Here is a 12022-nt window from a genome sequence, read left to right on the forward strand (position 1 = left end):
AGCCAACAGCTGTCTAAAAAGTTAAGAAATCATTATGAATCATATTCTCAAACATAATATTCATAATGCTGTTCCATATGTTCATCATCATATTTTCATCATGTTGTTGTCAATTATACCCAGGTATGATATATGATAATTGTATGACATGTCATTAAAATTATAACTGTCATAAATCTTTATTACTTCCTTTATTACTTCCCTTGTCATAAATCATAGGGCCATAACTCACTTTTTGACATAAGGTATACATTATTACTCTCTTTTATCCTCTTTTAAGCATTAGTTAGAATTAATCTCTGGCTCTCTTCTGTCTTTTTTCCTACCTTTAACCCATCAAAGGCAGCACTAGGTGGCTGCATTGACACACAAGAACATGTCTTTTTAAGGAAAGCTGGATATGATGACTGGTATAAAGTATAAAGCTGATATAGTAACAGGACCCTGTTGATTGTCTTGATGCATGCTCAATCATCCACGTAAGGAAATCCCCAAAAGTTGCTTCTGTTCATCTGGACGTAGCATTTTCAGTCTGAGAAATGCTTCATCACTCATCATCTAGGGAAGAAGGATACATGCTTTTATTGTATTTATTGGATCTTCTTCTGGAGAGACTCCGCCCCCTGCTTTCCCTAATTAGACACACCTGGAGGGCACAGGGGACAGCAATCAATCAGGCCTCCCTTGTTGGCAAGATGGTTGGTAAGATGGCTGGTTCTGTTAGACGTTTCTTCCTGTTAAAAGCGAGTTTTTCCTTCCCATTGTCAGCAAAGAGCTTGCTCAGAAGGGGTCATATGATTGTTGGGGTTTCCTCTTTTTTGTATTACTGTAGGGTTTTACCTTACAATATAAAGTGCCTTGAGGCACCAGTTGTTGTGATTTGTTGCTATATAAATACGACTGAACTAAATTGAGTTGAATTGAATAGTTTTCACTCCCTGTGACCCCATGTCTTTATGTGATGTTAATTTGTAAACATGTGGGAGTGAGGGTTACGACATATGGCTGTCTCTCTCTGAACCTGGTTTCTGTCTGAGGTTTCTTCCTGTTAATACACGGTTTTCCCTTACCACTGTCACCAAGTGCTTGCTTGTTGTCTGATTGTTGTTTTTCTTTTTCTTTTCTTTTACAAATGTAAAGAATATATAAATAAATTTGAATTTAATCTTAGAATTTGTCTAATTGGTTTTTGAACAGTTTTCTGGGATTTAAGAGAATTGTGTAAGTAGAGAAACAACAGTACAACTGCAGCAATCTTCATTTTGTTAAGAACTTTACCAGTTTGAATGAAACACTAAAATAATCTCAAAATTTAACAGGACACTAGATGTGAATTGATAGAATCAAAGGTACTCTGAAAAACCAGCTTGCAAATGCGCACACAGACATATACACACTTTGAGCAACAGCTAAATGTGAACACTCGTCTCCTGGCCTTTAATGGAAAGTAATATCCACACGTTGTGTTTCAATCCTGAACACAGTAAATTTAAATTCCTTTCATAAATGAATTATAAAACTACTACAAATTGAAGTGCATTTTTACAACATAAATGTAGCTTCAGTGAAACCACATTCTTTCATTTTAGCGACCAGAATGCGTTAACATGTGCTCCATATTGCATCACCTCAGTTGGCATCTGCATTTTCTTCAGCATTGTTGAATTTCTGATGGAAGTGAACCTGAATGGAGATTATAATTTATACCACTGGGCTCTGGAAAAAGATACAATGAAACATGGAACAAGTTAGAATATTCACAGTAACTTTAACCTCCTAGGACCTGGCGTCCACATATGTAGACATCACATTTTGCATTATTTAGACCAAAATACTCAATTTTGCTCTACAAGGGCCTGATACCCACTTACGAGGACGTTATACTGCTACTGGTCTATCGAAATTTTAAACGAATATCCTGATATGTGGCTCTCATTTTTCTTAGAAACAAAAAATCAGGCAAAAAAAAAATCTGGTAATTCTTTGTTTTTACATTCATCAGGTCCCAATCAGCCCAAATATCAAAGAGAAATTAAAAATGCATGCCGTGGAAGAGTTTGGGTCTTAGGAGGTTAAGGCCTTAATAAGTGAAGAGGGGAGAACTGTCATCTTTACATTTATTAAGATACAGAAAAAAAGGAGGACAGTTAAAGGAAATATTTTCTGTTATCTCAAGAAAGCAGACAGCAGAAGAACCCATGTGTGCAGCTGTGCTTTGCTATTTTCTGCAGGATTGAGTGATAATAGTTAATGGGAAATGAGTACTTTTAGCATTTCCACATGGCAAGTTAGTACAAATTCCTGTGTCACAGTCTGCTGGTTACTTGTTGAAGACTGTAAATATGTCACTTTTACTGGCATGTCCCTTTTAAAAAAAGAAATCTATCTATCTATTAAGGGGGACCTTAGGGGCTGCGACAACTACAGAGGGATAACACTTTTCAGCTTCCCCAGGAAGTCTATGTCAGGGTGCTGGCACAGACTTTGAATACGGGACCAGTTCTATATGTGTTTTGTGCATTTGGAGGAAGCATTCAATGGCATCCCCTGTGGTACCCAGTGGGAGTATGTGGTGGTGAGACTAACAAAGCTTCCACTTTGGTGGCCTCAAAATCTCATCTCTGCTTTTTGCAGATGATGTGGTTCTGTTGGCTTCATTAGGTGGTGGCCTCCAGCTTGCACTGGAGCAGTTTGCAGCCAAGCTGGTATGAGAACTAGCAGCTTCAAGTCTGAGGCAATGGTCTTCAACAGGAAAAAGGCGGAGTGCCCACTTCAGCTCAGGGACGAGTTGCTGCCCCAAGTGGAGGAGTTTAAGTCTCCGGGACTTGTTCGCAAGTGAGGGGAGAGGGGAGTGGGACAGATTGGGGTATAGCGACTACATTGATGCTGGTGCTGCACTGGTCCGTTGTGGTGAAGCAAGAGCTATGCATAAATCAAAGCTGTGAATTTACCAGTCACTCTACGTCCCTACCCTCGCCTATGATCATAAGCTCTGGGTTGTGACTGAAAGAACGAGATTGCAGATACAAGCAGTGGAAATGAACTGAGAGATGAGTTTGGCCATTCGAGAGGAGCTCAGAGTAGAGCCACTACTCCTTTGCATTGAAAGGAGCCAGTTGAGGTGGTTTGGCTATCTGACTAGGATGCGTGCTGGACAACTCCCGGGTGAGATGTTCTGGGCATGTCCCACTGGGAGGAGGCCGCGGGTCAGAATCAAGACACGCTTGAGAGATTATATCTCTCGGATGGCCTGGGAATGTCTTAATGCTCCCCCGGATAAACTGGAGGAGGTGGGTGGGGAGAGGGGGCCTGGGCTTTTCCTCCTCCCCCCACATCCCAGTCCCAGATAAGTGGAAGAAAATGGATGGATTATTATTATTATTAATTTTTTGCTAGTGTATTGTTATGCTTTCTTTTATCTTTCTTTTTTTCTTTATGAAATAGACCTTACCTTCATAGCATTCAGGGATCATGAGCCTTCCATCGATGCACTGCGTAGACACAGAATATCCACATTTCCTGGCGTTGTTCATGCACCAGACTGAGACAATATCTTTGTGCAAGACTTTGTTTGGTTTAAAGTCTTCAATCCACATTTTTTTCCCTTTGTAAAGTATCCTCCCTCTATTTATTCCAATCTGACAAGGAGCTGTAAGTTACAAGAAGGAGAATTAAAAAATACAGGAGATGAAGGTCTCCGTTCAACTAATATAATCTCCTAAAAAGCGCAGCTATTTTAAAATAAAGTGTGGTTTAAAAGATGTGATATTGGCTACAGTCCTACCCTTGCAGGATGGCTTCTCAGACCAAGTTCCATCCTGCTGGCAAACAATCTCCAGACTTCCCTCCACTACATAATCTCCAGTGCAGCCATATTTGATGGTCTCCAGGTAGTCAAAGTCTCTCTGGTCATTGGTTGACATGTAGCCTCTATTAATGTTCTCTGGTAGAGCGCAAGTCACCCCTGTAAATGAACAATTTCAGTAGACTGATTAGACGACAATATTAATGTAGCTAGGTTTCGTGCTGTCTTTCATAGCTCTGCATCATTATGACCTTTTTACTGGAGAGGAATATTTTACTTTACAGCTAAGAAGGGAGAAAATTCCAAAATCTGTCCAAACGTATTTATATTTATAGTATTTTTCCTCAGATTTCACATTATTCTCAGTGAACAAAGAAACCACGAGTTGTCCATTAACTGCATATTTGATCATTCATCCTGTCCTGATTTGAAAAGATACTTATTCAATCAACAACTATACTTCTACTATGCTTGTTATGATCTAATTATGGAGTATGATAGAGATGCTCATACTTCAATGATTTTGAAAGTTTTCAGAACAAAATGGAAGACTGTTTCAGCTTTATCCTAAGTTTAATCAATCTAGTGTTACCGACATAAATACTAAACGCTAATCCTCAGCTTTTTAACAGTTTGAAATTCTGACAAGTCAAAGCAAACACATATATTTTTGGGCTTTCTTTTAGTTTGAAGGGATGGTTGTGTTCAGTAAAATACATCTGCAGTGCCGCCGTAATTACTCCTGCTTTTACATCCTCACGTACGTCGACATTCAGGTGTCTTGGTCCAGGTGCCACTGGTCGTGCACTCTGCCGTTGCATCACCGAAAAGTGCGTATGGAGGCAGGCATTTGTAAGTCCCCGTGATGCCGTAATCAGTGGTGTTCCCTCTAACCCTGGTGTTGTAAACAATCATCCCAAACTCTGGGATTGGAGGAAGACCACAGGTCACAGCTGCGACAGGAGAGACACAATGAGTGAATTTAGATATGTATCGTTATATGAAATTGTCAAGTGTCTTACCTAATTACTTATAACTGGTGCCTGTTCTAGAGTATGTATTAATTTGCAGGGCCTTCTACAGCTAGGCCCACTCAGTAAATTCTTGTTTTTCATCAGTTTTATTTCTGAATGTCATACAAATAAAAAACATATAAACAGCACGAAGAAAGAACAACTGCATATTCCAGATAGCTGTAACTGATTATATTTGTATACATCAAATACAATTTTAGTAAATAAAGAAATAAATATATTTTCTCTTTGTGATTCTGTACCTATGCATTCTGGTACAGGTGTGCTCCATGTTCCATTGGCTTGGCAGACAGAGGTGCTGGATCCAGACAGTATATACCTATGCAGTGCAATATTATTCATTAAGTTAATGCTTAAAATGTTTACTCACATAATAACTCAAAAATGTTAAATGTATTTGAAGGCAAAGGCTGACTGAATGTGTGACTGCTATTTATTAAACATGCATTTTCCACTAGACAGTATTTTGCACCTCATTAGAAGTTCTTCATATGCACACCAAAAAACCCCACCAAAGCATTAGCGAGAACAAAGTACCCGATAGATTAAAGAAACAAATTTGTCTTTAAATGGCGCATCAAAAACAGCAGCTGGTTATACATCTACTTTTACTGCATATTAGGAGTCTTATTACTCTTGGTTTGTGGTGTATGTGCAAAGATATGGTGTGGTGTACGATGTCACACAATAAAATTTGACAAGATGCGCTTCCTTTACCCTTCCTGACAAGTATAGTTGATCGTACTCTGGTACACAGTATCCTCGTAGTATAAGTCTCCATTAGATGGTGAATCAGGATAAGGACACAGCTTTGCTGCAAGAAACAATATGTTCATGATAAGTTTTGGTATTTATTTGTTGAAGAATAATGTAAACACAAAAAGATTTGCATTCTGTTCTTTCATGAAACCATCAAATACTGGTCCCACTGTATATCGTCTAACCCTTTCATTATTTAAACATTTTTAAATTATATAATATATATTACAACATAAGAACAAACATGAAGCGTGTCAATTAGTAGTATTAGAAAATGTTACAGTTAAAATTAGGTTACTCTATAAAAAATAGAAAAAACACTCCTTCTAAAGCAAATTGAAACATATTAGTAATATTTGCACTTATTACAGTTTCCTTTAAATTATTCTGGAAAAGTTTTGTTATTAAGGAGACAATTTACTTGAAAATCTTAAATGTGTCATGAAAGATGATGAATTTATGTTGATATTAAGTTACAATAAAAGGCAATCAGTTCCAAGATGTTAATTTCTCAAAAAAAAATGGAGACCCACGCTTGCACAGAAGTTTAGTGGCTGTCCACGCTCCACTGGTAGTGCAAACAATTGTGCGAGGGCCTGAGATGGGGGTGTATCCGTCTTTGCAGGACAGCGCTAACGCCACACCAGGGTCAAAGAACATCTGGTCCACAGCCACATTGATGTTGGCATTCAGCTGAGGTCTGCGACATCCTTTGAAAACAAAATGATTTATTAAGAATTGTATACACTCTGTCAAGTTAACTGAGGGTTTATATTATTACATTTGCAAAATATCTAACACCAAGCCTTACAGCACTACAAAGTGAACACCAGCATTTTCCCATAGAAATGAATTAGTCACATATAATTGTGGACATGTATTTTTACTAAAACAAAGTCTTCGGACTATCAAATAATATTAACTGTCTGTGCTAAACGAATATTGCTAATTTAGAGAAGCAGTATTCACTTGAAAGTATTGTTTTTTCGCATGTGAAGCTCAAAAACACAGTCATTTATGATCATACTTCAGTAACTGATTACTGATTGATTTCCTTATAACTAAAAAACCCAGATATTTTACTTCTGTGACAATCATTAACATAAAAATTGCACTACAAAAGTATATTTCTTTAGAACAAAGCTAATGAGATGATGTGATCCTAAAAACAGAAAACAGTGAAATGAAAAATGTATATACAGTTAAGCCATATAATGTCAAAAAAAACGAAGAAATAATACCCTTGGCAGATGTCACAGTGCTAAAAAACAGAACTGGAAACAGCAGAAGCAAAGTCAGCCATCGTTCCATCTTTTGTTGAAATGTTCAGATGTTCTTCAGTACTTTCCTCTGGCCTCTGGTTCAAATACCAACTCGCTCTGTTGCTGCTGTTTGTATTTCTCTAGAGTAAATAGATAAGAGTGACATGAAGTAACTGCTTACTGCCTATCTTTGTTTTGTTTTCTGTATTTTGCTCGTTATCTGCAGTTACAGATTGTGATCCTTGTGACCTTTTACTGGAAGTAACAAACTGGACGAGTGGACTTTCCCTTGTTGCTACAACGATTGTTGCCCAACACTGCAACCTTTTTTTACATTCCTGTGTCACCATTTTGTAGTGGATAAATTACTCTGCAGAGCTTAATGCAACACCTTGGGACAAGAGCCACCACAGGCAGGAGACAATCAGAAAAATATATACTGAATCTAAGTTGGATATGTTTTATTTCATTTATGTTACCGGCTGATGAAAAATTGTAGAGTTTGAACCTTTTTCGGTATCTGAAGTTTGGTATGCTACAAAAAGTTGGGGAACCATTAGCACAAGTGAGTCAGAGATGCCTTAGAATATAAGAATGCCTTAAAATTAATCACTGCTGACAAATTTCTGCAAAGTAATAACAGCAACAAATTCCCACCCATCTATGCCACCATTGCTCATGGTGTCCATGCTTGATGTCTTATTGAACAGTATAAAGAAAATCTCTCTTACTGAGCTAAAACTCAAGAGAAATTTAAATCTATGTACAAAGAGACACAGTTCTCAAATAATTAATTAATTTCAGATTCTAAATTAGTGATAGTGATCGTGTAAGTTACTGCAAACCAAAGCCAGAAACATTGTATGAGCAGCTACAGATTTAATATCAATGCCTGAACTCAAATGAATTGAAATAAAGTAGCACACTAATTCAAATGAAACTGCGCTATTTTCTTCACAAAGACGTATTAATAGAGCCACACAGCATCTCATCACTGAATATTTTATCAACCCTATTACATGTTCAAGCTTTCAAGTCCATTTAAATTCATTTTTATCACAAGTGGGACTAAAGTGGCATCAGCACGAGTGTGGGTTGTTCACTCCCTGATATTGCATTTGAGTAGCTAAGGTCAAACGGAGAGTCGACTAACATAAAAAGGTGTGAATTGGCTAAATGAAATCTCCTGGGAAAAGTTGTCAGTTGGATACTGCAAGGTATGTCAGCCTCTCTCATGTTAATAGCTTTTTATTAGCCACAGGCTCTCTGAGCTATACTTTGTATAGCCATCATCTGGTTAGGAAGTTTAAACTTTTGAATGACCCAGTTATCACAAGTTTAGCATATCTGACTGAAATGTGAAAATCATTAACACACATAGTTTAAATCTTCATATTTCATAGCAAAGCGTGGCCTGTGTATGGCTACAGATGCAGTGTGTGTTAATAAGTGTTAATGAAGTGTTAATGAATGCACACTTTCATGACTGACCAATGATATTTTATTATCAGTTGAATACAAGAAAACAGACAATGCCGTTTAAAGATAGCGGCTTCCATCAACGTGTGATTGTAACGTTTGCTGGACTTGATGTTGGGGGAGAAGCACACATCGTGATTTCTGATGGAAGCGTTTTTGACCTCAAGTTGTAATCCACCCTGCCTGGTTCTAAAAAAGTGGAGTGAAGGAAACAAGACAGAAGCAAATATATTACTGCAATCTTTGAACATCTTGATTTGACATTTGACTGCATGGGCTTTCTAAAAACATCTGGAAGCCATGTGACAGGAATATTATTTAATTGTTTGGGGTTTTTTTTTTTACGAAAAAATGTAATGGGTTGTTTACAGTGAAAGCATGCGAGGCTGAGCATGTTTATCACGAGCCCAGTTAACATAAAATAAGTTTTGAACAACCTACATGTCACAAAGGAAGAAGAAAGAAAGTGAAACTGCTCTTTGATTGTCTTTTTTTGTTTTTTTTTTCACTCTCAGGGACCAGATCACCACCAAAGCTACAACTGCTTGAAAGACATTTAGCAAGTTAACAGGAACTCACCCTCGAAGCATTCTGGGATGGGCAGGTTTCCATCATTACAAGTGGTGGCCACAGGGTAGCCACATTTCTCAGTTTTGTTCAGACAATAGAAGGCAACATGTTCTCCATGGAGGACTCTGTTTGGTTTCAAGTCTCCAATCCAGATCTTCTTGCCGTTATAGAAAATACGGCCTCTTTTGATGCCAACTGTGCAGGGAGCTGGGTGAACAAACAGAGCAGCTAAGGCATTTTCATTGGACGTTACAAATCCAGTCTGTGGCTTAGCATAAAGAGGGTGCTACATGCTGAGACACCAACTTATTTCTCGTTAGAGTGAGAGACCAGACACTCATGAACAGAAACAATCTGAACCTATCAGAAATGTTTTGGAGTAGTTTAAGATGAGGCTAGAATTTCAGCCTGAGGGAAGATTTTTCCTATGACTCACCCCTGCAGACCGGCTTTGATGACCAGTTTCCTGTGTTTTGACACTGTATTTCACCCCGACCTTCCAGAACATAGTGCTCATTGCAGGCATACCTAACCTTCTCCTTGTAGCCATGTTGTCTCATCACAGCAAAGGTGATGATGCCGTTCGGTATGTTTGTTGGAATTGGGCAGCTCACGTCTAGAATAAGGTTTTAAATAGGAATTAAACAGTTACCAGCAATTTCATAAAAAAACCAAACATTTAAAAAAAAAAATGGAAACAACATTTAGAGCAACAAAATTTTCCAGTTTTTTGTGAAGATCCAAAACAAAAGTAGACGTCTGCATACCTCGACACACCGGCGGTTCAGTTACACCTCCATTAGCCATGCAGAATCCTCTCTCATAGCTTGGTGCTTTGGGTGAATTACACTCATATGTCCAAGCTTGGCCATACTTAGTTGCGGTTCCAGTCAGTGGCTTATCGTGGACAATCCTACCGTCGCTTGGTGGCTTGGGCAGAGGACAGTTCACAGCTTTAAGGAGAAAAAGAGGTCAGATTAGAGTTACATTGACAACAGGTCTGAATTCATTTTCTGTCAGCTTATTTTCTTGTACGATGTGCATTGGCTGTTCTCTTTGCTGTCCATTAAACATTAATGGTTTGATTTTCGCTCTGTACATTTTCCTGGATTACCTTTGCAGAGAGGTGGTGGATGGCTCCAGGTGCTATTGTGTAAACATCTGCTTTCATTGCTTCCTATTAAGACATACCTGATGATGAAAAGTTCTCAGATATATTAACCGCAAACACAACTGTGATTTGGGGTTTCATTCTTGCCGTCGCTCTTACCCATCATCACATGTGAAGTTAAGCACGCTCTTGAATGGTGCTTCTGTCCTCCCCTTTGCAAACGGCTGCAGAGGTCTTGGGATCTGGCACATCTTAGCTAGAAAAAATATGTCACAATATGGACAGCAGTGAATATTCTGTGGTTAAAGAATATTATAAGCTGCAGGATATTAAAGCAGTTGTTGCTGATTGTGTCTAAGACATGTTCAGGAGGTCCCACGGCCTAAAACCACAATTTTTACTCACGGGAACATGCCAGGTTTGCCTGTGTCCATTCCCCTGTGGCAGTGCAGGTTATCCTGGCCGATGGTGTCCTTGAAGGCAAGTACCCCTGTTCACACGTGAGAGTCACCTCTTCTCCAACCTCATACACACGTTTTAGTGTTGAAGAATCAATCCCATCAGTGGTTGGAGGTCTGCCACATACTGGTTAAAGATCGGGCATAGAAATGGTCACGTTTTGCAACTAAATATTAAACTTTGTATTTTTTTTAATGTAACACTGCACTAAAACTCTGTGATCTATTATTCAGATAATGAGGCTTTCAACTGTAAAAACGTCACACAATAAACACACATGCATGAAATGCACAAATTAAATCATGAACAGCACAGTGACTGACAGAAAGTCAAACGAGATATCTTGCAGCACATAACTCATAACAAATCTGTTTGATTCTAAAATACAAATGGAATAAATGGAGCAGTTATCCTCCTTCACTTTACCTTTCACTGATGTTACAGTTGTGTATAAAGCTACTTGGCTGAGGAGCAACAAAGCCAAAGCTGGAGACATCTTCCTGGGTTTGAAGACTGTCAGTGTTCCTGCAGATGTGTAAGGATGAGGATCAGGAGGGCTCCTGAGTAACAGGCCCGTGATAGCTCTGTCCAATCAGATGCTAGAGTAAGCCCCTATTGATTGAGCACAAAGGTCGAAACTGTTGTATATTTACCTAGAGTTGATTGATAACTTTGATTTGTTACAAGAGCAATCAGCAGAAACAAAGAATTACATGAACTCACAAGAACTTAACATAAAAACTTTCCTGTGCAAAGAATTGTCGATGAATAAACGTAAACAATCTTATTAGCAATGCATTTTTGCTCCAATAAAGCAGAGAGCAAATAATTACCATGATAATGCCAACAACACAAGCACATTTATTTGCACATGTGTTCTAGTTTGAGTTAACTAAAAGTTGCCCTTTAGCTCAAACTAGAAAATTGTGGGTTATATCGGCATACAAAAGGAGATTACTTCTAAAAAAAAAAAAGAAAAAAAAAGGAAACTTTGTGACCTGCAGGACCATAATCAGTGAAATTATGCAAAACCTAAGTGGGTCAGAGGATTTGTTGATTGCCAGTAATGCCATGTGTCCTTCATGGACGAACTAAAGTATTCAGATAGGCTCCACTGATTTATTGTAAATCAAATTACTCAGGTCTCAGAGTTTTTACAGGGATCCCTTAAAATTCTTGAACCACTTAAGCATACACTTACTACTATACCGTTCACACTCTTAAATGCCTTTGGAGCTATTTTTATTTCAAAACTTTTCAACCTGAATACTTCAGACAAATGAGACTCATGTGACAAAATCAGAGACAATATGCTTTTATTACTGATAGCTTGGCTATGGGATCCTTGAGCCACAGTTTCAAAGCCACTATTATAACTGACACCAAAACTTTTTCGCTCCTTTTGCTTTTAAGTGATGATTAAGTGTCCTGGGTGTGATTTTAAAGAACATTAGATCTGCTAACCTAATTAAATTTAGAAGAAGAAGAATAGAGATAGCAGTGCTGTACCGCAGGTCAATGAACCATACAGGAATTGGTAAAC

General features: G+C 38.3%; 2 protein-coding genes across 2 annotated transcripts; both read right to left on the minus strand.

Annotated features, from left to right (window-relative positions):
- Positions 1–1651: 1651 nt before the first annotated feature.
- Positions 1652–6909, minus strand: LOC134628656 (beta-2-glycoprotein 1-like). Its single transcript, XM_063475397.1, has 8 exons — positions 6840–6909; positions 6132–6308; positions 5557–5653; positions 5082–5158; positions 4570–4758; positions 3785–3964; positions 3452–3649; positions 1652–1716 (listed from the first exon to the last, which is right to left on the minus strand). Exons 1-8 carry the CDS (start codon positions 6907–6909, stop codon positions 1652–1654), a joined length of 1053 nt encoding a protein of 350 aa, XP_063331467.1.
- A 1509-nt stretch (positions 6910–8418) lies between these two features.
- On the minus strand, positions 8419–10975 carry LOC134629756 (beta-2-glycoprotein 1-like). The gene is made up of 8 exons (XM_063477275.2): positions 10906–10975; positions 10426–10605; positions 10180–10276; positions 10024–10100; positions 9677–9862; positions 9346–9525; positions 8919–9116; positions 8419–8528 (listed from the first exon to the last, which is right to left on the minus strand). Exons 1-8 carry the CDS (start codon positions 10973–10975, stop codon positions 8419–8421), a joined length of 1098 nt encoding a protein of 365 aa, XP_063333345.1.
- Positions 10976–12022: the final 1047 nt, after the last annotated feature.

Source organism: Pelmatolapia mariae, linkage group LG6, assembly GCF_036321145.2.
Source record: "Pelmatolapia mariae isolate MD_Pm_ZW linkage group LG6, Pm_UMD_F_2, whole genome shotgun sequence".
NCBI classification, from domain to species: domain Eukaryota; kingdom Metazoa; phylum Chordata; class Actinopteri; order Cichliformes; family Cichlidae; genus Pelmatolapia; species Pelmatolapia mariae.

Coding starts and splice junctions, on each gene's coding strand:
- LOC134628656 (XM_063475397.1), bottom strand. CDS start 6,909: ATGGAACGATGGCTGACTTTGCTTCTGCTGTTTCCAGTTCTGTTTTTT. Junction 3,650..3,784: donor TGAGAAGCCATCCTGCAAGG/GTAGGACTGTAG, acceptor TGTAACTTACAG/CTCCTTGTCAGATTGGAATA. Junction 1,717..3,451: donor GATCCCTGAATGCTATGAAG/GTAAGGTCTATT, acceptor ATCTTTTTCCAG/AGCCCAGTGGTATAAATTAT.
- LOC134629756 (XM_063477275.2), bottom strand. CDS start 10,975: ATGTCTCCAGCTTTGGCTTTGTTGCTCCTCAGCCAAGTAGCTTTATAC. Junction 9,863..10,023: donor TCCACCACCTCTCTGCAAAG/GTAATCCAGGAA, acceptor TTCTCCTTAAAG/CTGTGAACTGTCCTCTGCCC. Junction 9,117..9,345: donor ATCAAAGCCGGTCTGCAGGG/GTGAGTCATAGG, acceptor TTGTTCACCCAG/CTCCCTGCACAGTTGGCATC.